Below are 22,296 nucleotides of genomic sequence, written 5' to 3' on the forward strand. Positions count from 1 at the left end.
AAGTTATTAAAGGGGATACCTCCTGAGGGTATTTTAGTTGCTACGTACTGCCACAGTTAAGGCAGGGAAAGTTCTGCCCCATCTCTTATCCCTCCTTTTGCAGACCAGGCCTTCTCCTAGCAGGAATGTTGTCTCAGTGGTATTCCTTGAGAGGCAAAATAAAGCAAATAATGGTGTACTGTTCTAGAGAGGTAACTTAAATGCTGTGCCAATACACTCTTTATCTTCTTCAAAAGACAATCAGAAGGCAGCAAAAGATTCAACAGTACTGTTGACTTGGTAGGAGAAGATTGGGAATCTTTACAAATTCCTGTCACACGCCAGAACATCTGTTTGTATATTACCAAAGCAGGTGGTTTTTTATACACACAATGAAAAAAAGCACTTTATCCTTTCCCTAAAAACCATCCAGAAGGAATGGAATAAGGAATACAGAACAGAAACTGCAATTAATATAGAATTCACAGTTTTCAGGGCACTGGTAAGAAATTCCTGTCTTATTAGGTACCGTTCACAATATGCACACTTGCACTGTACGAATACATGTCAGACAGTTAAATGCTAAACAGTTGTGTGTGAGCAGAACTTGAGGGAAGCACTATTGCTCCAGCTTCACAATGGTAGTGATAATTACATTCTATGGAAATCTTGAGGCTCCACAGAAGTTCTAAACTTATCCTATCCCCATTTAAAATTTCTCCACAAGTTCTTAATATAAACACCATCCATCATTTACTGGTGGATTTCCCACAGTCACCTGAAATTTTCACTTTCAAATTGCTTGTACAGACTTTTGGATTTGGTTTCTTTTCCTGAAGACATACGGATACATCTGAAGTCCATAAAAAAAAAAAAAAGCAAAATCCCTTTTTATTTTTTACGGTCCTGAATCTTCAGGATGGCCTTAGAAGAAAAAAGCATGATGTCTGAACCAGGCAAAGATGGGAATGAACAGAGCAATTGACTTGTGAAAGTCACCCTGAAATCGGTATAATTCAGAACTTCTCAGCACAACAAGGGCTTTTAATCCATTTTTGGGGGGTGTACGTACATCATATATTCACTTGGAAAGCAGAGGAGTTTCTGCCTTTGCAAAGCATTTTATTTTTTCTTCAGCTGTCCTGATAAAATATATGGCAGTACACTGTAAACTTAAGCATTCAATCCATCTTAGAGAAGAAATAAATAAGTAATACCTATGGGATGATGTTATTTAACTTACATCACTCTAGTGACGTGCCTTATAGTACGGACCCACAAGCACTGTAGCAAAGAAAGTAAAGACTGACAGGGGATCAGGAGCCACGTGTGGATGGGAACTTCCCAAGCCAGCTCTGCTGCTGCAGCTAACATGTCACGTAACCAACACATTTAGCATCTGCACAGCTTATAAGCCTCCCAACTTCCTAAGGCATATTACAAACTTTTTAAAAAGTAACATATTCATGAAATTTTTAGGCATGTAACTTCATAAGATGATGTTACTAGGAAGGCACTCATCACTGTGTTTATGAAAACTAACTGCTATCAAAACTAAGGAAAGCAGAAAATTTGTAGTAAAATGTCATTGTAAAGAACATCAGAATATATGAAAAGACTTAGAATACTTTGCTCAAGATTCATTGGAAAAGACAATTAACTTTTATTAGATCAGCTCAGATGAAAAATACTCTCAGACCCAGAGTAACTCTGAAAGCTTTTTTTTTTTAATAGTAGTTGATCTCATAAATTATATCACTTTACACTTCTTGTATCTCTTATATCCTTAAATTTTTCTGGATAAGCACTACTGCTATACTATCTCATACATCTGCATTGAAAATATTTGTCTCATAACTGAACAACTGAGATGATAGAATATCTTGCTCTTAATCTTACAGTTGTTGTGCAGAGTAACTTTCTTTGCAGTTGCAAATAAACACACACTCTTTAAGTTCCTTCATGTTCTTTAGCAAAAAAACCCCAACTATGATTAACTGGATCATGTCTATCCATTAAAGTTTTGTGGTATGGTTTGGTATTGCTGAGGAATACAGCATTATTTGCAAATATGGCAGCTATACAGCTATGATACAGTAATGAATGCAGGGCTTCTTTGTAGAACTTTCTTTACGGTAATGAAACCCTTTTGTATTAATGAGTTATCACACAACACCAGAGCTTCTAATCTAACTGAAAACATATTTATCCATGGTTCCTGGTCCCTTAAACCTCACAGTTCCTACATTTCTAATGGCATTGAATATAATTATATTCTGCTAATGCATTTATTAGCTTGTCATTGAACATTACTCCAACATACAAAGTTTTCCTTGAGTAGCACCTGTTTGTGACCACTTCTGGTATTTAAGCCACTTATACTTTGAGGCACATGGCTTCTGGTTTTTAGACCAGCTTTTGTCTCTTTGCACAATAATAATAGCAATGGTAATTTCAAGTAAACTGCTTCCACATGCATCTATATTACAAGATTATTCTGCTCTCCAGGATAACTTGAGATACTGCTTCATCATGACATTGATTGGTATCTGGATTACTTCGATTCAGCCAGCCATAGTCTCTGAACCCAAAATCTGTATGAGTATTACTCACAAAACTTTTTAGATAATCCAGAATACATCACTGCTTTATGATGTCTCAGGGTTCATTCTTACAACTACCCTAAATACAGAAAAAAATATTTTTTCTCCACTTATATTTGATTGGGTATGCAATGCTGTGTACTCTTGATTGTTCCTTAGCCTTCTACAATACTCTTATCCCATGAATCCTGATCACATTATAGGTACTACAGAAAGAATGCTTTACGAAATGTGTGCTAGTCCTAAAACCTCATAAAGTTGTGAAAGAGATAACCATACTGAAAATGATACATCTTTCAAATGCTAATAAACAGAGTATTAAAAACGTAAACTCTAAGGACGCCCTAATATCCCATCATGTAGGTTATTTCTTTTCTTGAATTACAATTACATAAAATAATAAAATATAAAATATATTTGTATGGGATAAGACAGTTTTTAAACAATTCTAAATATGTAATTAAGAAACATGTAAATGCATGACTACAATTTAATTGTTAAGATTGAAAAAATCCTACCTGTTTGCTTTCTTCCATATCAGATTCGCTGCTAAATTCTTCTGTATTTAAATTTTCAAAATCTGATTCTCCAACTGCAATTGGCACTGTCACAGTGAGGCCTGGGTTGTTTATGAATGACATGTAATCGTTTTCATCAATTACGTATTTTTCCACACTGCTGCCTGTGCCTACACCACTGGTAGTTCCATTCCCGTCTTTAAGATAATTCAGATCTTTGCTTATTTCAACAGCGGTATGATTGGAAATGCAGCTGTCTTTCTTGTTGTTTAGCTCTTCAAGTGCTTTGATTTCCTCTAAAGCTTTCTGCTTTCTAACAAAGGCTTTTTGGATGAACTCCTGTATCTTTTTCTTAACATAATCTATTCCCTTCTGAATCCTTGCCACAGCAATCTGGAGATTGTTCATTTCATTATCATCATCAGTAGCAGCAAGGTTGTCTGAACTAAATGAGCTCAGCAGCAAGGCCAGAAATAGGTTCAATACCTAAAAGATGAGAGAATACAGCTGTATAGTAAATACATACATATAAGAAGTGAGTATTTTTACAGGATACTGTCAAATAGCACACATTGTTTTGAAAAAACAACATTCACTAATTTAGACAACCATATAGCACCTTAAATTACAAAAGATCTCCTTACTTGTTTTGATCAGTATTCACTCAGAAGATGAAAACAGACAAGCTAATACCTAAATATTTTAAACTTTTGATCTTTGTTTGAAGCAGCATGGTTGCTTAGACTCTAAAATTTTTAAAAAGTTATAAAAATTCTAGCGATACACATTCATCAGAGGTTTGAAAGGCTTCTGTCTAAATCTCTTAAAATCACTTGGAATTTAAGTAGAATTAAACAAACATGATTCATAAAATTAGATTGGTTTCTATGATGCAGATATTTTAGAAACTTCTATCTGTTAATGCTATAATAACCTACTTATACTTTCTAATTACTATTTGGAAGATTATACCATGAGGCTGTGGTTTTCTGTTAATTCTGGGTGTGCCTCTTAAATTCTATAAAGCTTATTATAAAAGGATAAAAGGAATATTTAAAATGAATTTTACACTTTAATCTCTATTATTTATAATAATACTATATTATTTGTAATTGGATTTTTTTTCCTTTTTCACTTGGCAAAAAATGAAAATTTTGTTTGCTCTTATGTAGGAATTTAAAATGAAATAGACTTCTTTCATCAGCAGGTAACAATCTTAGCACCAGTATTGCCTGAGACTGTCATTTATTGCCTCAGAATTTGATCATAGTTATTGTTCATTTAATATAATCTCCTATAATCTGTAGCTATTTCACTAAAGCTTACAAGAAATTAATCATTTCATACTTTCAGTCTGTTACACCACCAAGCATCAAAAGTTGTCATGATATGGCAAAATGGCATAAATAAACTTCCCCCTTCTTAAATGTGTTTGTTAGGTCTCTCATTTGTACTCTCTATGAAATTTAATTCTGCAGACTTTCACAATTCCAGAAAAGAACGCTGAAGGTAAAAAGTCACTTGGAAGAAAGAAGACAATATGAATTTGGAACAGTATTTCTATGCTGGAATGGATGTCCAATCAATCTGTATTTCATTTTTGTTTTTTACACCTAAACAGGCTAAAAAGTTCAGTACTTAAGTTGAAGATATATACTTTTTTTTACTAAGTAAGTCAGACGTATTAGTGCTGGAATTAGCTGTAATATGTGTAAGATAGTCCATTAGATTTTTTTTCTCCAAAGAAGCAGCTGCCTAGGAGCTGGTGCAGCATAAGCCTTATTATTTCAAAAGTAATTAGGAAGACATTTGGATTTAAAGAGCACCTCTAAACTAGCTGCAGCACTCCTATGATAGGGTGTTTGAGTTGACATTTTGGTGTATTCCTAAATTCCTGGAAACATAGTGAGAGTATTTCAGTGTATGCAAATGAGTGAAAAGGGGGAGAAGGGAATCATCACAAGTTTTTACCCAAAAGCTAGCAGAATCAGATTTATGTTTTAATTATAAACAGAAGTATGACAAACATTCTCATTGCCTAGCTGTAAGTTATGTACATTTTGCATCAGAGTTAATGTTCAAAAACGTTCATCACATACCACTAGGTTTCCGATCACCATGACCAGCATGAAAACAATAAGGCACATGGTTTGGCCTGCAACCTCCATGCAGTCCCACATCGTTTCTATCCATTCTCCACACAGCACTCGGAATACAATCAAGAAAGAGTGGAAAAAGTCATGCATGTGCCAGCGTGGAAGCACACAGTCACTGGAGATCTTGCAGACACATTCCTTGTAGCTTTTCCCAAACAGCTGCATCCCAACCACAGCGAAAATGAACACGATGATGGCCAGCACCAGGGTCAGATTTCCCAAAGCTCCCACTGAGTTGCCAATAATCTTAATCAGCATGTTTAGAGTTGGCCAAGATTTTGCTAACTTAAAAACTCGAAGCTGAAAAAAAATAATGCAAAGGAATCATTAATGGTACTTATGAAATAGAAGCTAGGTCCAAGTTGTTTAGCCAGATGTTTCTGTAGATTAATTTGTTCAGTAGGTACGTATTATTATTTTAATGGAAAGCAGGGAGCATGGACTATTTGCCTAAACTGCAGTGTTCAGCATTTCATTTTAGTGATGCACATAGAAAAAAACCCCATCATTTGTGTTTGTACCACATTTGATTTTAGTATTTTTAAACGTCCACTTACAGATGATTACTGAACAATTCTTAAAGACATTTTAGAAGTTTGTACTCTTTTCATCATCTTAACTACACACTCTTTGCTAGCTTTGTTCCACATTTCCCTCAGGACCACATTAGGTCTTCCAGGCTTAGTCAGAGGACAATTTTTGACCAAAAATTTGCTGCTGGTATTGTCACGTCCATTCAAATCATAAACGCTAACTTAAAAATAATATTCAGTAACCAAACTATGGTATGTGAAGTAGGGTACCATTGCAACTGGTGCTAGTAAACTAAGTCACTCCTTCCTGCTCTATATATTAGGAAATAACCTAGGTTTTCAAGTAATGTGATAGCTATTAGTAATACAGACTTAAATCATGAATCTTGTGCCTCCGTTTAACATACCTATAAATTAGTTTGTGTACAATACTAATTGCTATAAAAAAGACATTTCTAGTAGAAACTCAATAATATTTCAATTTAAGTCAGATTATTATGACTCTTTGTTATATGTAATGGAGTTACTATATGTTTATTCTCAGTGCCCATTAAAATAAATGTTGTGAAGAGAGGATCTACTTAGGGCCTTTATGAGTAACACAAAGTAATGTTCACAATATAAAGACTGAAAATGGGATGATTCTTTATGTTGATGGCAATATGTATGTTTTTATAGATATTCAGCTTTGATGAATCTTAATGAAATCAGTATAACAAAGATTTACAAAATTCTCAAAAGGTAGCAGTTAGTTAGTCTTATGCTGGCAAAGGATATCAGTAGGATAGGATATCAACAGGATAATTTGATACCAAAACATATCAAAGGATTTCAATTGACAAACATCTTAAACTTGTACTTATCAAATATGGCATGCAAATTAGGCATATATGAAAAATAGTGTGTGCCATTTAAGTATATATCTTTACAATACTGGTAATTATGACAGGCATTAGCACTTTTTTTTTTAATGAGACAATTGCATGCAAATATTTAATTATCTAGGTCTTTACCAATCTGAATGACCGAAGAACAGATAATCCTTCAACATTTGCAAGACCGAGCTCCATTAAACTAAGGCTAACGATAATACCATCAAAAATATTCCAGCCTTCTTGGAAATAATAATAAGGGTCCATGGCAATTATCTTTAGTACCATTTCTGCTGTGAATATCCCAGTGAATACCTAAAACAAAATATAATTAATTAGTTCAGGTGTTATGAGAAATTTATATACCTGAGTAAATTTTTCTAATCCAGCTTGAGTTCTCATACTTGCTGCCTGTACCTGTTACTATAAAAAATAGCTGACTGCTATCTCCAAATTGCATCTAAACACTGAAAATTGATAATGAAAAACAAATTACTAAATCAGGACAGATATAGGAGGGCAGAGGTTTGATAAACATATAAAAAGCTATTCACCAGTCGGCAGCTCAGCTCCAGTTCATATTTGACTGCTATGTGCTGGACTATCCGTCCAGCAGATGATGTGATATGATCAGGTGTTTCCAGTCCTGTTTCTAGACGGTAGTCCCAGTAAAGCAAAAGAAGATTTGACAGCTTTTTTTTTTCCTTGCTACAGTCTAAACAGAAGTGTTAGAAAAAACTCTCCAAGGTCAGACTCCCTAAGGACAGACTCTCCAAAGTCTGTCTGTCTTTTAGGTCAGAGTTGAAGAGTATGGGTGGAATAGATGGGAAGCTGGAATTTCTTGCACTGGGCTTTTTGTAAGGATATAGAGGTTTCACACACAGCTACTATTCTGTGTGACAGCAATTTCCTTTTGGGAAAAAGAACTTCATGGCAATAATGTTCTTTGAAATATCTGGAAGTGCCAAATGTGAAATTATCAATGCTCCTTAGTGTTTTGAAGTCCAGAATTTAACCCAACGCTTTCTTTCAATGAGTAGTGATCAGTGGTTTGTGCAGCATAATAAAGAAGTTTTGGACCATAATGCAAAACCACTAAAAACATATGAATATTCTGCACAACACTCAAAGGATATCCTAGATGATCCAAAAGTCTACTAAAGTACACCAGTTCTTTACCCAGCTTGTTCTCAGTCCTCTTACAGCAAGTTTTATGGAAGCAAAGCTGACTTTCTTGCAACACTATATAACTATACTCATGATTAACTTTTAATTTAAGAAGATTAGGAGGCGGATATAATGCTGTGGGAACATTCACCTTTGTCAAAGTGTAAATATTAACATTTTTAAAAGTATATACTTTTGAGAAACTACAAATCTAGCAAGAAATACTATACTAATAACTTGATATATGAGAGATGTTACCATATGGTCAGAAGAATGTAACCGGTATTGCTATGTGTGGTAAAGAGAACACAACAAAGAATATTATTCTTGATAAAACTGTCATACTTGTCAAAATAATTGAAAAAAAAGCAATGAAAAACATTTCATTTTAAAATATTCCCTTCACAAAATAACCAATTCCATCCACAAACTTCTTTTTCTTGAGCATAACTGCATCCCCAAATACACAAAAATACATTTTAACAGAAGTAAACGCAAGTTTTCTTATAAATACTTAGGACTTTTGAATACTGAATGACTCAGTATTACAAAACTAAATCATTGCATTTTAGAACTATTGCTTCTTTCTCATTAAAATGCTACAGAAAAGGCAGAGTCATATGTGTCATATTTAATTTATCCTCAAACAGACCGTGATGTCACAAGCAAAGAGTAAATTAACATATTTTGAATGGAAATCACAAAATTAAGGTTAATAGATTAATACAGTGAGGAACAATTTAATTGAAACCAGCAGGAATAGTATTCACTGCATATATATAGTCCTAATTAAGGATACTGGATTGTTACAAAGGTAGTTAACAATATGACTGTTGCTAGCTTGGAGTAAAAAAAAGTTAAAATATGAGATGGGAAAAGGCAGAAGACCTTGTAAGTATAAATGGTTGGAGAGAAATAATTCTAACAATATGACAGAACATTTTAAAATACAATATTCTGTAATCTGTGATGAATATAAGAACATGCCAGCAATTAGATTTTTGTCCAGGAGAAAGGAAAGTGTAACGTGCACAAGAACATGTAGGTAGTAAACTCAATTTTAGTTCTATTTTTAAAAAAAGTAATAGAAGGATGTATTACCAGTACGTATAAGGAAAATGTTTAGCCTTTGAAACATACTCTGACTGAGAAATCTATTACTGCTTCATTTAAATATTAGCAGAGTTTTAAAAACTAATCTTTTTGAGTGATTAGTTCAGAACACTTGGTTGGTTTTGATTTTCAGGATTACATGCTGTGTGAGCCAATCCAGACCTCTCCTGTGTAATCTATTGGTAGTTATGTGAGCTGGCAAAAAATTAAAAATGTATGAATCTTCTTCTGAAACAAACATTTGCAAGGTTCAGTCTTCTGCTTCCTGAGCATTAGAAGCAAGTGGAGAGAAACAGACAAGAACATTTAAGTGTTACTAACATTTAGGTATCTGCTCAGAAAAGGAATTACATGTGACCTGGATCAGTTTAAAATTGGGAAAGGCATCACTAATAAACTTACAGATACAAGGTGCTTTTTGTTAGAGAATAAATAATAGTTTATTATTTTTTAGTTACCTAAAGTGGCAAGGACTTACTGCTAACAAGAAATATGCCTTTCTTGGAAATGTACTTTCACTGTAGTGTAACCAAAAAAAAATTCAAAGAGAAATTCTGACATCTGAATATATCATCAATTTCTTACAGAAGAAAAGCATTTTCTGTAATGGAATATCAGTACCATGGTAAAAATTAGATAATCTACCTTAACATTTTAAAGAAAAAACCCAAGGTAGACCTCAAGATATCTGACAATTGAGTGAATACTGCACATCCACACATATTCAGTTATTTTGTTATAGGAGTTACAAAATAAAGTCGTGAAAGTTAATGGCTCCAGCAAAAATCACTTTATCTATGAAAATCATATATACAGTTTCTGAACTGATTATAAAACCCAACCTGGAATAAATTTAAAACCAATGCAATGCATTTATGCATTTCTACTTTTAGAAAATGGTATTGTTACACCAAGTAGTGTATGACAAACCACTTACCAGGTTTCCCACAGAAAGTACACTGCTAAACTGTTCTGTCATTGGGTAATGTTCCATGGCCATAAACAAGGTGTTTAAAACAATGCAAATAGTTATAGCAAGATCAACAAATGGATCCATCACAACTAAATTGACGACATGTTTTACTTTTAACCACGGACTCCAGCAATCCCAGATCAAGAAAGTATTTGCAAATCTGTACCAGCATGGTGGGCATTTCTGTCTGGATTCTTCAAGCTCTGAAAAAAAAGAGAAAAAAAAATAACAGATAATGAATGTTCCAATTATATCCTCTGGAAGTTCTTGTTTAAAATATGTAAAAAGATTAAATCATTCAAATAAACAGCACACACTAACATGGGATTTCTCTCACCTATGTTTATCCATCTTAACATTAAGCATCTATGCTTTTTCATATAGTACATATAATGGTTTTTTATCTTTGATATACTTACCTAAGAAAGTTTAAGAAATGCTTAAGGAAGGCAGTTCATGTGCATTGGCATGGGTTGATTACAGCTGGTTGTTTTCTTTAAAACTATTTTTTTCATTCCAATTTCCTATTGTCTATGCTTGGATTTTAAGTCTAAGGGAAATTACTGTTCTAGCACATCACTGCCTTTATCATAGCAATTCCTGTGTATCTTAATGGATTTTTCCTGTTGATGTCTTATACGAAGAAAATCCCTGTATTCTCTGTTTGGGGCTCTGGCAGTCCCCTAGCTATGATTATTTTGTCTCTGTTAGTCCACTCAATAGAGTAATGTTTCGGAAGGTGTCATGAAAAATAAATGACTAAGCATTTAGAATGTGTAAATGATCTTAGAAATGCTCAAAAGCCTTTTGTATCTGATGTTCAGAGATTTCACATGTCCAGTTTTACATTTACAAAGGAAATTATGTAAATAATTGCTCTGTACATTAGTTAGCAGAAATTCACTGAACTGCCTGTCAGATAAAATGCATCAAATACCTTCCATTGTGTTTGTAAGTATGCTGGCTATACTCATTGCTCTTTGTCTTGCAGCAGAATCTTCCAGCATTTCCATAGAAATTTGATAAGAACTCAGTCGTCTTTTTCTTATTTCTGTTTCTGTAGTGGTGCCCTGTAAATGAAATACTGAGGAATTAAACCATCCATTTCAACAGCCAACGAACAATATTTACTGTATAAATATTGTCGTGATAATCAAAATCAGCTTTGTGCAGCATACTAGACTTTTCTTACACACTGAAGGTTTCTGTTCCTGTAGGAATTTCTTTGTTCTTTGTTGAGGAACTCAGTGGGAATTTCATACAGGTCTACACATAATTAACTGGGGGACACAATACCAAGGCAATGTGGGACCAAAGGTGGTTCTGATTTAAATGACTGAGTGAACAAAATTTTTGCTAGGTATCTCTTTGCTAGTGATAATTATTAGTCTTTCACGAAAAAATGATCAAAGTTGAAACCTTAATTTCCAGCAGCTAGTCATGTTAAATAATTAAAGTGCGAGTACAGAAAGAAGTGAACTATTACTGAAGAAAATAACTTTGATACAAGAAACATGAGTATAATCCTAGGAATTAATTATCTAATACTATGTACTGCATTCCTAACCTGATAAGTGTGGTTGGAAAATTTTATATGAGAAAAAAATCACATCTTTTTTAATATTTCTTCTACCTAATTCTCACCCACCGCCATGCTTATACAGAATTTGTGATATATTCTTCCAATGAAAATGCAAGTCCTCTCTGTTTTGTATGGCTTCTAATTATCTTTTCAAAGCAATTACACCCAGCTCTGAGTTAAATGTGACTAACATGTCACTACTCTGTAGCTTGTAGGTGTCCTTACAGTTGCTTTGCTTTTCTTCTGGAGTGTGGCCTCAGAATCTAAACACAGGAGTGGGATTAAAAAGTTCCTAAATCTTGGTTTTTTCTCTGCCACAAGAGTGATTCATGGAAACCACTCACTCTTTTCTGATTATTCTGTCCCCATCCAGAAAAAGACTAAAAAAGCCTGCAGAACTCATAAGAGATTTTAAGGTTATCTTAGCGTGAGGAAGAAAAACCATTTCTGAGCATTCACTAGTACTATTTCTGTAGAGAAGACTCTTGAGTTAAATAGCTAAATCTTTTTTCAAGTTAATGTATTTCTGAAATAGAAGTATATAGGCGTAACCTCTGAGATAATCTGATTGAATTTCTGGTATGAGGGTCTATATCAAAATAGGAGAGAAGCAAAAATAAAAAGAAATGTGTAATAGTAGCAATGAAATCTTAATACTTATTTATAATGAAAATATTTTTCAGGTTAAATACAGTGCTATTATAGCCAGCAAAATACCATACTGAATCCATATTAAAATACTATGTATGAAAAAGCTTGCTTTTTTGAAAGTTTGAAAGAACATCTTAGCTGACAGAAATCTGAGACTGAGATGTAATGTAATTGCAAAGGAATTGTATGTATTTTTCTTATAAAAGTTATGAGAGAAATTTCTTCAAGATAAATTCAGTAACAGGTATTTCTATTAACTATCACGGTAGTAGTGACTGCATTCTGCTTAATTTTTCAGGTGTTTTCCTATACATATTTCCAATTTATATCCTTAATTATATGTCAAATGTCTACCTTTGTTGATGAGGTGAAACTATATACAAATTGATGAATTCAGTTTATGGGTTTTTTTCTTTCTATGTGCAGATCTTTTGCTGAAGGCAAGGAGAATATAATACTTTACTGAGACTCAGATATAGGAGGTTGAGGACTTTTTTCCCTTATGTTCTGTTACTTAGAAATTATTGCAAGTTATTTCTCACAGCTCTAAGAAATTATAAGGCATGCAGAGGTGAGCAGTAAGAAAAAATTCTGTGCCTGAACCAAACTGTAATAATTACTGGTTTATTTATAATTACCTCTGGTATAAGCTGACCAGTAGGTGAAGTTAAAATTGAAGGTCCTCCAACCAAGGAAACTACTCCATTGCAATCCACAGTGCTGTGCATCTTCCCATTTACTGGAAGGGCTGGTACCATTCTAGAAGACACACTCGCCTGACTAATATTACTGTTGCGCCGTTCTCCGTGTCGATTTGGAACGAAGAGAGAATCTCTTCTGCTCTCATTGTCTTCAAGAGTGCTGTGCTCATCATCAGCAAAGTCATTTTCAGATCCTATATCCTTTGCACGACCTCTGAAACTGAAAATGCTTGTTTTGCTGTTGCGCCTTGGTGAGAACAGGGAACCACGAATACTTAGCAAAGACTGTAAAAGATTTAAAACAAACCAAAACAAAACAGCATTAGAATTGAAGTTCTAAGTTCTTGGCTTTTCAAAGAATAGTTACACTGCTGGAAGAAGGATAGTCACTTTTTTCTTCAATAGTATCAGTGTGTCCATTAGGGGAATGTGCTTATTAGGGGACTTGAAGTAGAGGGGAAAAAATTCTTTTTAAGGTGATGTAGCAGGACTGAGGAAAAGTTGTGCAGAAGACATAAGTAAGGTTGGACAGTTTCGAGCAAAGAAGGAAGGTTGAATTGGTCTGGACCCATGACAGTGCTGCAGACAGTTCTCAACATCCCTATCAAGGTTTTGCAGGTATTTGTCTTTTATTCCTTCTTCTATTAGAGGACAGAGCTAAAAATCTTTTCTTTTTCTTCCTTTCTTCATCCCCTGGATTCTTAGGGATAAAAATTGGTGCTCACTAATATTGTTTTCTATTTTATTTGCTAGAGGCAGAAGTGGTCTTAAGTTTGGTATTAAATTCAGTCTAAGGTGATGTAATGAACTTGTCTGCCATCTTCACAATAGGCTCAATAGGGTGGGAACAACATATGCAGTACTCTCAAACTAGAAGAAAGAGGCAACAGCTTGGGGAAGCTCTGGACTTGTTCACAATGTGAACATGACTAGTAGCACTCTTGGGCATAGCACTCTGGGGGCTATAGCAGGCTGCACACCTACCAGAAGGTACCACTTGGCCATCAGGCAGCTCAAAGCAAGTATTCACCAGGGACACAGTTACCTATCCTCTTACAAATGAGAAAAAAAAAAAAAAATCAGTGGTTGTTGGTAATTCATCTTTTAATTACAGTAGAAGCTGGTTAATGGAATGTTCTTCTCCCTTGCTACATATTTTATTAACAGCATTCATGAATAAATAAAATGAGTACTAATTGTGGAAAAAAGAAACCTTGCATTAAGCTTTCTTCAGTTCTACATTTGTACAAATCTTCGCATCCTGGTACATCAAAAACCTGGTTTGAGTTGATTCTCAATTTTACCCTAGTTTTGCAGGTGGAAATTGCTCATATGTAATAGCAGTGGGTTTTATCCCAGAATAATTAAAGTGAAAGTGAAAACTGCACTATAATATATAAGCCTATGTTCATACTGTGAAAACCAAACACTGAATATATACATGTATCAATCCATATGTATCTCTGTATATGCATACTCAGATTTGTACATACACACACATAATGTGTGTGCTGAACCAGTAGTACTGCCTCTTATAAAGACCGGCAGGTGTTTACCATTATGAGATGTATTTTTTCTGCTCTTACAGCTATACCAAATTTTAATAATTTGGGCTGAAATTTGCTATGCTGGCTGTCAGCCTCAGGCGGAGTTACTTGAAGAATATCAGCCAAATGGTTTTGCTAACCCATTTATGTAAACTTGGCTGGAGAAAAAGTGCTGTTTTGCTTATGCTGAAAGATAATTTTATCTGAAAAAAAAGCTCTAGCTGCTATAGAGCATGACACTGAATTCTGACAAAGTGGTAAGCTAATTACTGCACCCTTTGTACATTTCTCTGTAAATGTGTTTGGCCAACCTACAGTCCTTCAAAAAATCACACACTCACTAGGTTTCGTCTGACTACCACTGCTACCCTTGCTTTTTTAGAAAATGTCTTCCATGGCTGCTATGTTTTGTTTGTAGTCCAGTCTTTGAAATATGTGTTAACATGCTCTGAGCACAGCTAAATGGATCAGGCCCCTCAGGGATTTGGGAGGAGTAATGCCTGCTTTGCAAGTCCCTGCTGGATTGAGGCAAAAGATATAAGCCAAAATGGTTGCAATTCTAACACATGTAGCGGCAGAAATATATGTGTCTGCATGCTTCTGGAAAGTAAGGTCTGAAAGGAAAGCTTGGCTTTTCTCGCAGGTCACATGCATCATTCATTTGCACATGGAATATTGTGTTAAAGGACAAAACCTCTACAGGGGCTGACTGGGCAGATTATCTCCCTTTACCATTCTAGTGTGTTTCGTGCTCTGCCACCCTGTTTCACCAGGGAGCTAACTGCATGGCTAACAAGACAAACCAGCTCTTCCTTTACCGGTTCTACTGCCCGTGATCCTTCCACTCTTGTGGCAGCTCAGTTTTATTTCAGTTACATGCAGGCAACGTTTGCCCCAAAGCATTTTTACAACTGCAAAAACAATTACCAAGACAGTCTTTAATTAATAAATTATCCTCAATTAGATTATTTGCTTGATACAAGTCTCTTTGTATTTTAAAATTTAAATTAGTTTAAAATTTATTTATTTCAGATGGTCACTTATTTCCTTCTTGCTGTGTAATTCACAACATCTCAAGATGAGCTGTTTCCTGACTTTTGCACCATTTCCTTCTTTCCTTTCAAATCTAAGACATACACAATATTTGTTTTCACTTGATTTTAATGAATTTTAATTATTTTTTCTGCAACATGCATTCACATTTAATTTTAATGTTATCAAAAGTCATTTGAAATGCCTTGCTTTCCTAAGCTTCTTAAGTTTCTGTGGAAGTTTCACAGTTCTTCATGACACTTGACAGGATGAAAGCTTTCTGAGAGTTTCAGAGTATGAACAAATAAATGCAACAATGTTTTACTGTATGTTTATAAAGCTACAGAAAGTTTATTATCTATGGAATCCCTTTGTCTCAAATTCCCCTCCCCTTAGTATACATGCTTCTGTATTAAGTATTTTTTCTGTGCACCAAAAAATTTATTTAATATAAATGTAATATGTTCCTTAATCAGTCACTTCACCAGAAGGATATAAAAGAGCATCAGGGAATTTAGACTAGACAATGGAGGGGCCTATTATCAAGTAGTTACAGCACAGGACTAGCAGTCAGAAATTCCTTTCTCCTCAGACTTTGTCAGTGACTCTTCTTTAGTGTGGTAAAGTCACTCACTGTCCTCATCTATGAGGTATGGATGCTTATATATACATCTAAGTGAGGCAGGACTGCACAGTCTAAGATGAGATCTTTGGCTGCATCTCCTTGTATCAGCCTGACTCAAAGCCCATTCCAATTAATGAAGGATTTTTTGGAGCAGCTTTGGCCCAAAACTAATAGTACTTTTTATTAGATTGGAAATACACTTTTACAATATTACTCAAAGAGGTTAAGATAGATTTAATAATTTGTTTTTCTTACATTTTATTTATTTTTTTTAATCCAGAGAACAAGCTGGTTATTCTTCTTAATGATAATAAACATTACTTCATTTCCTTAGAAATGCAAATGTATCTATTTCAGACCAGGCATCATCCCTTATACTTTACTAATTACTGAGGCTTTGTCTCAATATTAAGTTTTCCTCCCCTCAGCACATATATTTCAGTATGAAGTATTTCTGCCACTGAATCTCATATTTTATATGAGTCTGTACACTAACACAGTTAATATGAACATTAAATAGGGTAAACATTGGTAGTTAAACATGGGTATTATTGGTAGGCAGATGTCATCTATTGGCTGAGACCAGACATGATCATTTTGAGTGATTTTACTACAAATACCATAACTATGTGTAGATTTGAAATAAGAAAAGATATCCTTAAGGGACAGAAGAGATCCTTTGACTTAAGAGAGTAGAGCTTTTACGTTTGGACTAAGTGATTTCCAGAGGCCCTTCCTAAACTATTTTTTTTTCTACGATTGCAATGATTCTCCATCTTGTATAAGGAATTTCTAATGAAAAAGAACAGTATGAGTCAATTCTTATAAATATAAGCCCAAACGATCCCTATATAGTTTGTCTTTATTGTGGAGTACCAGAGCTACTTTTCTCATTAGCTGCCATGTAAAGAAGCTAGTTAAGTAAAAAAATAGAAACTAATGGTAGTGTGGAATTTCTTATGCAGGGTATTTGATGATGTGGTGTGCTACCCCCCCCCACCCCCCCCTTATTTGTATAATATTGAAATGGATGCAAAACAGAGAACCTATGGTTGATTAACGAAATATATGCATACTAATGAAAGAGTCCTTGATTCTTTCTCCAATCTACCACATCCATCTTCAGAAATACATTTTCAGAAATGTTTTAATTAAGTTTACAATTATCCTTGGTATGTTCTTTTTATCCCTTTGCTAATAGAATGAGTCAAACTATATTAAACTGCAACACTGTTAACGGTACTACCACTGTTTTTTTCCTTCACTCACCATTTACATAACTTCCAATATGTAAAGCTGCTGTAATGTCAGTCAAAACTAAATTAGAGTATATTAGTATATTAGGATATAATTAAAAAGTGCTGTACCTGGTGAGGAGATGTGAACCTTTTTTCATATGTCAGTTGACTTCCTTCTGTGGAGAAGCGGAAACTTTTCCTTCTGATACTGTCTTCTGACTCGGACTTGGGGAACTTATCAATATCTCCTTTGTCCTCTGCTTCAGACATTTCTTTCTGTCTTCTTTTCTTCCTTCTGTTTCTTCTTTCTTTAGCACTTTTTGAGCTCAACTTTGATGCTTCTGAAGAACTTTCCAAGAGTTCTCCTAATCCCCCTACACCACTGAAATCTCTTGATGCAACTGATGCTGCTGCTACTGCTGCTGTTGCCTGTCAGTTTACAAAGCAAGGTATTCTTAGCAAATCCTTCCAGAAGGAACAATTTTATAGGCTTTTATCAACAGTTTTTATTATCACTGTGGTAATACTGCTGATTGTACACTCCTGAGAATGCAAATATACACAAACAAAATGAACTGAAAATAAACTATTGAGTTGTAGAGCTCTTCATTGTTTAGTAGCATGAGCTACTTGAAGCATCAACTTCAGCAGAACAATAGCATCACTATTACTTAAAGACTTGCTGCACAAGACACTGGCCTAAAATTAAGGTAGTCAGAAAAGTATAAACATGGTCTTTTTCATGTATTTCAGACCTGCTTCCCCATTTTCTCTCAAGAAAAATCCCCCATCATGCTCTAATTTGGCTGATCCCTTCTGAGTCCTTATGGAGAAAACTAATCCCTAACATCCACCATATGAGTTAATGTATCATAATCCAACTAGCAGCCTGCAAGTAATTGAATCCAGCCTTTCCTGACTTCACAGCAAGGACACTCCCCTCACTTTCCTTCTACCATGACAGGCAACAGGCACACTCTCTAGACAGGTATTCAAGCCCTACCTCCCTTTTCATGTGTCCCCTCCCACATTTCCCACTGTAACAGCACTCTAGGTCTTTGTTATAGATACACAAAGGTACATTCATTGCCGGTTGCTGCTGTGGCCAAGGAGAAGAAAAAGTTTAGGTTTCTTCTCTGCTGGAAAGGGGTGAGATGACTCACTGGAGTGAAAAGCCATCCCAAAACTCAGGACCAGTATCTTCAACTGCAGTGGTCAGCCTATCTGATTTGGTTCATTAGGGAAACTGGTTCATTTAGTCATCAAATAAAGGAAGAATTGAGAGTGCGTCCAGTACTCTTCTTAGAAAGAACTATCTGGGAGAGTACTATGAAATTCTGCAGTGGAAAATATCTTTGGGAAGATGATAGGCTGCTGTGAGCTTACAAAAAAGGGTGGTGTGCTAAATGGCAAGAGATTAGGGTTATATAACTAAGATGACTAGTAATTATCCGGCAAAACATATTATATTCAATGCCAAATATTTCAGGAATTATGAGATATCTCTCTACAGCAGGAAAGAATAATTTGAAAGCTCATAGTATGAATTAATGGCCTTCTGCGCCACAATATACAACCCGTGCTATACAAGTTGACTCGATACATACTTCTGCTAAATGGAGTATTAAAATGATTCTGAAATGTTTATCCGTTAAAAAAAAGTGTTACTCAAAATTTTGTCATACTGTTTTCAGAATATTGTCATTCAAATGCTCTAACAGAAACAAAGGCAGCAGATGCTGAGTCATCACCCATCTACTTCATAATACTAATACCAAAGGTCAAACAGGTGAAGCTATCCAAAGACTGCTGTGATGATTTAGGTTTTGGATGAATAGGTTCAGTGTCAATGGAGTGAACAGATGGGTCCCACACTCATTTCTGTCTGAGCAACCTATTCAGCAGTGATCCACCTTGTAATGCATACTTTCTGCTAATATTTTCACATACAAAAGGGATCTTGACTATAATACTGCTTTTCTTATAATTAATTGAGTGGTCATTCATTATAATTAATTGAGTGGTTATTCATTTAAAAAAGTAACGACTTTCCAGGGCCTTTATCCAACCTTCCTTGTAGTCTCTGCTTCATATGGTTCTGTTCTTCCTAATTCTGGATCAGCTTCATCTCTTTCCCCACTCTCAAACACACAAACATCTAGGTGAGCCTCCTGATATCTTTTGATATAATGTGATTTAGTGCCTTTCATGGATGCAATTATCAGATTAAAAAAAAAAAAGTATTTTTTGCTGATATTTAACTTTTTTTTAATTTGAATTTTGCAGGATTCTGCTTTTTTTTTAGTGATTTGGAAGTGATAAGGTTTAATGACTAAAATAGAGATATGCTAATTAGATTTCACAGGTCATGCATAAAGCTTTCTTTTCAAGAAAAAGGTGGAGAGTTTCACTTTCTATTAGCACTTTATAGAATCATTCTAACTTAGTGAAAGTAGCTGTAAAATACTACCAAAATTATAGTTTCATAGAAGATTCTAATTTGCTAGCATTTTATAAACATTTTCCTGTTGAAAATGACTATATGCCAGATGAAAAGCAGTAGAAAATCAGTCCAGAAATTAGACAGAGGTCTGATTCACAAAGCTGAACTCCTGCATATATTTTACTTTCAGATAAGAAAACCTCACACAAAAATATCTATTCAAATGTCTTTTTCTCAGAAAACTTTAAATAATTTTTTTCTCTTTTTCAAAGAGAACAAAATTACTTTAAAAGAAATCTGAAGTAATACCTCTGTTACAAATATTGCTAGTCTGATCTAAGGATATATAAACTTCTGGTTGACTTCAGTGTGCTTGAATTAGGGATATGCTTAAATACCTTGCTGGATAAAAACCTAAAAGAACACTGATTACAATCCTTCTCTCTATTTTCTGAATATTGGGGAAGAACTATTAACTACAGCAAGCCTAGCAGTTCCCACTCAGACCATAAACCAGAAGTTCATGCTGTTCATAAGATCTGTAACATAAAAGCATCATATACTATGACTACCTAAAGTCAGGTTTCTAGGACACTCTTATCACAAATATTTTACTTTTACAGTCTTTTGGTGAACTTAGTAGCATTCTTTTCTGTACCATTAGCTTGCTTTTTTGCTACTTGGTTATTTCCTGATTTTCATTGGCTATTTCCACTTTTATAACTTACGTGTTAAACAAGACTTTTTTCTTTCTGTAATTCATTGCACAATTTATAGGTGTTCTAATTCATAAAAGATTATTATCCTTGCCTTAAAAATAAGGCTGTTCAGAAAGTACAATTTCCATCATTACCTGAGCTTCTTCTTGTTGCTTCTTCAGTTGTTCCAGCATCTGTTGAAATTCTGCTTCTTTCTGCTCTGCTTCTTCCATGGTTGCTTGATTCTGTTCTTCATAGGCCATGGCGACCACAGCCAGGATCAAGTTGATCAGATAGAAAGACCCCAGAAAAATCACCAGAACAAAAAATATCATGTATGTCTTCCCAGCAGCACGTAGTGTCTAGGGAGTAGAAAGCATATCTATATATTATTCCACCACTTATCTTTGTTACTGCAACAGCATTATGCTTTCAGCTCATGTACAAATAAGCCTATTTATATAATTTTGTATGTCACCTACAGTTTACTTTTTATGTCATAAAAATTTCTTACCAGCTGATACAGGTTTTCCCAGAAGTCCTGAGTCATTAGCCGAAAGAGCGACAGAAAAGCCCAACTGAAGGTGTCAAAACTTGTGTAACCATAGTTGGGGTTTCTACCAGCTTTCACACATATATATCCCTCTGGACACTGCCTATGTGAAAACCAAACAGGAGGTACTTAGTCATAACTTTTATGTCCTTCTAGAACATATTAATTATCTTTTGGAACAATATGCATTATTTTTCCACAGGAAATCCATGAATTACGATTAAATTCATTCAGAAAAAAAAGTCCTAAGAAACGAACTAATAAGAGAGTAAATGAAAAATACCCTTTCCATCCGTTCACTGGCTGAAATGACCTAAATATTTAAATTCTCCTCAGTCACATTTTGCAAATAGAATCTTTATTCCAAATTAATAATTTCCTGGCAGAAATAATTGCTAGAATGTTATTAAGGTTACAGACAGATTAAACAATATTATTAGCTAAATCCACTTGTACTCTTAGAGATCTCCCACATAATGCTGAGATATTTTTTTTTAATAAGCTTCTTCACTGTTGCCAGTTAGGTATCAGAGTTCAGCTAACAATTCTAGGCTCATAATTGGGCACATGTGTGTGGCAGAATTTGCCAGTAATGAAAAAGAGTTAGGCTTGAAAAAAAGATTCAGTCTTTAACTCTGAAGTCAGTACTGTGCTTTCTTAATATTTTACATATTCTCTTTCTCAGTTCTAACTTTAGCTTTCATCCTACTTTCTTCAGTTAGTACATCTCAAAAATAGACTTTACAAGAGTTCAGATTTTATCATTAACACCAACATAATTTTCCAATCAAGCAGGAAGAAAGGCTATTAATGAGTATTTTGTTTAGCCAGAGAGTAAAATATTTTGACTTGGGTAAGAAGTCATTGTTTAGCATCAAAACTGTAAGTTCTGTAACACTGCTAAATATGGAGTTGCAACTGCTGTGGGTAGGTTTCATGTTACTGCTTTTTCTACAGAACATAACAGAGGATTTTTGAAAGGGTCTTACCCTGCATCAGAGCTATTACCACAAAGTAGGGCATCTCTTTGTCCTTCCAAAATGTAAAAATGAGCTGTGTAGAAAGCATTAGAAATATATGTGAATAAATCAAATTAACCTGAAAGTACTAGAAAGTGAAATAAAAATAAATTGTATAAAATCAAAGTGGTAGCTGCTGGTCACTTTGTAGTTTGTTTAGGAACCCTTCTGGTTATTGTTTATTGTATGTACTTTATCTCTGTCAGTCAGTGACTGTAAGCAGTTCTACATAAGGCAGAAATATAAACCGTTCAATGTTTGTTTGATCACAAATAGTTACGTGCTATAGCCAC

At 34.6% G+C, this 22,296-nt stretch overlaps 1 protein-coding gene across 2 annotated transcripts in view; it reads right to left on the reverse strand.

Annotated features, from left to right (window-relative positions):
- Positions 1 to 22,296, reverse strand: part of LOC104317365 (sodium channel protein type 2 subunit alpha) — a 68,974-nt gene that overhangs the window by 30,178 nt on the left and 16,500 nt on the right. For both annotated transcript variants that reach the window (XM_069781273.1, XM_069781272.1), the window contains 10 exons: positions 21,974 to 22,037; positions 20,946 to 21,087; positions 20,587 to 20,793; positions 17,420 to 17,719; positions 12,786 to 13,133; positions 10,852 to 10,984; positions 9,879 to 10,117; positions 6,803 to 6,976; positions 5,200 to 5,556; positions 3,101 to 3,586 (listed from right to left, as the gene is read on the reverse strand). In XM_069781273.1, coding sequence (XP_069637374.1) covers positions 3,101 to 3,586; positions 5,200 to 5,556; positions 6,803 to 6,976; positions 9,879 to 10,117; positions 10,852 to 10,984; positions 12,786 to 13,133; positions 17,420 to 17,719; positions 20,587 to 20,793; positions 20,946 to 21,087; positions 21,974 to 22,037 — 2,450 coding nt within the window. The remainder of the gene's footprint in view (positions 1 to 3,100; positions 3,587 to 5,199; positions 5,557 to 6,802; positions 6,977 to 9,878; positions 10,118 to 10,851; positions 10,985 to 12,785; positions 13,134 to 17,419; positions 17,720 to 20,586; positions 20,794 to 20,945; positions 21,088 to 21,973; positions 22,038 to 22,296) is intronic.

The sequence above is a fragment of the Haliaeetus albicilla genome, chromosome 4, assembly GCF_947461875.1.
Source record: "Haliaeetus albicilla chromosome 4, bHalAlb1.1, whole genome shotgun sequence".
Lineage (NCBI taxonomy): Eukaryota > Metazoa > Chordata > Aves > Accipitriformes > Accipitridae > Haliaeetus > Haliaeetus albicilla.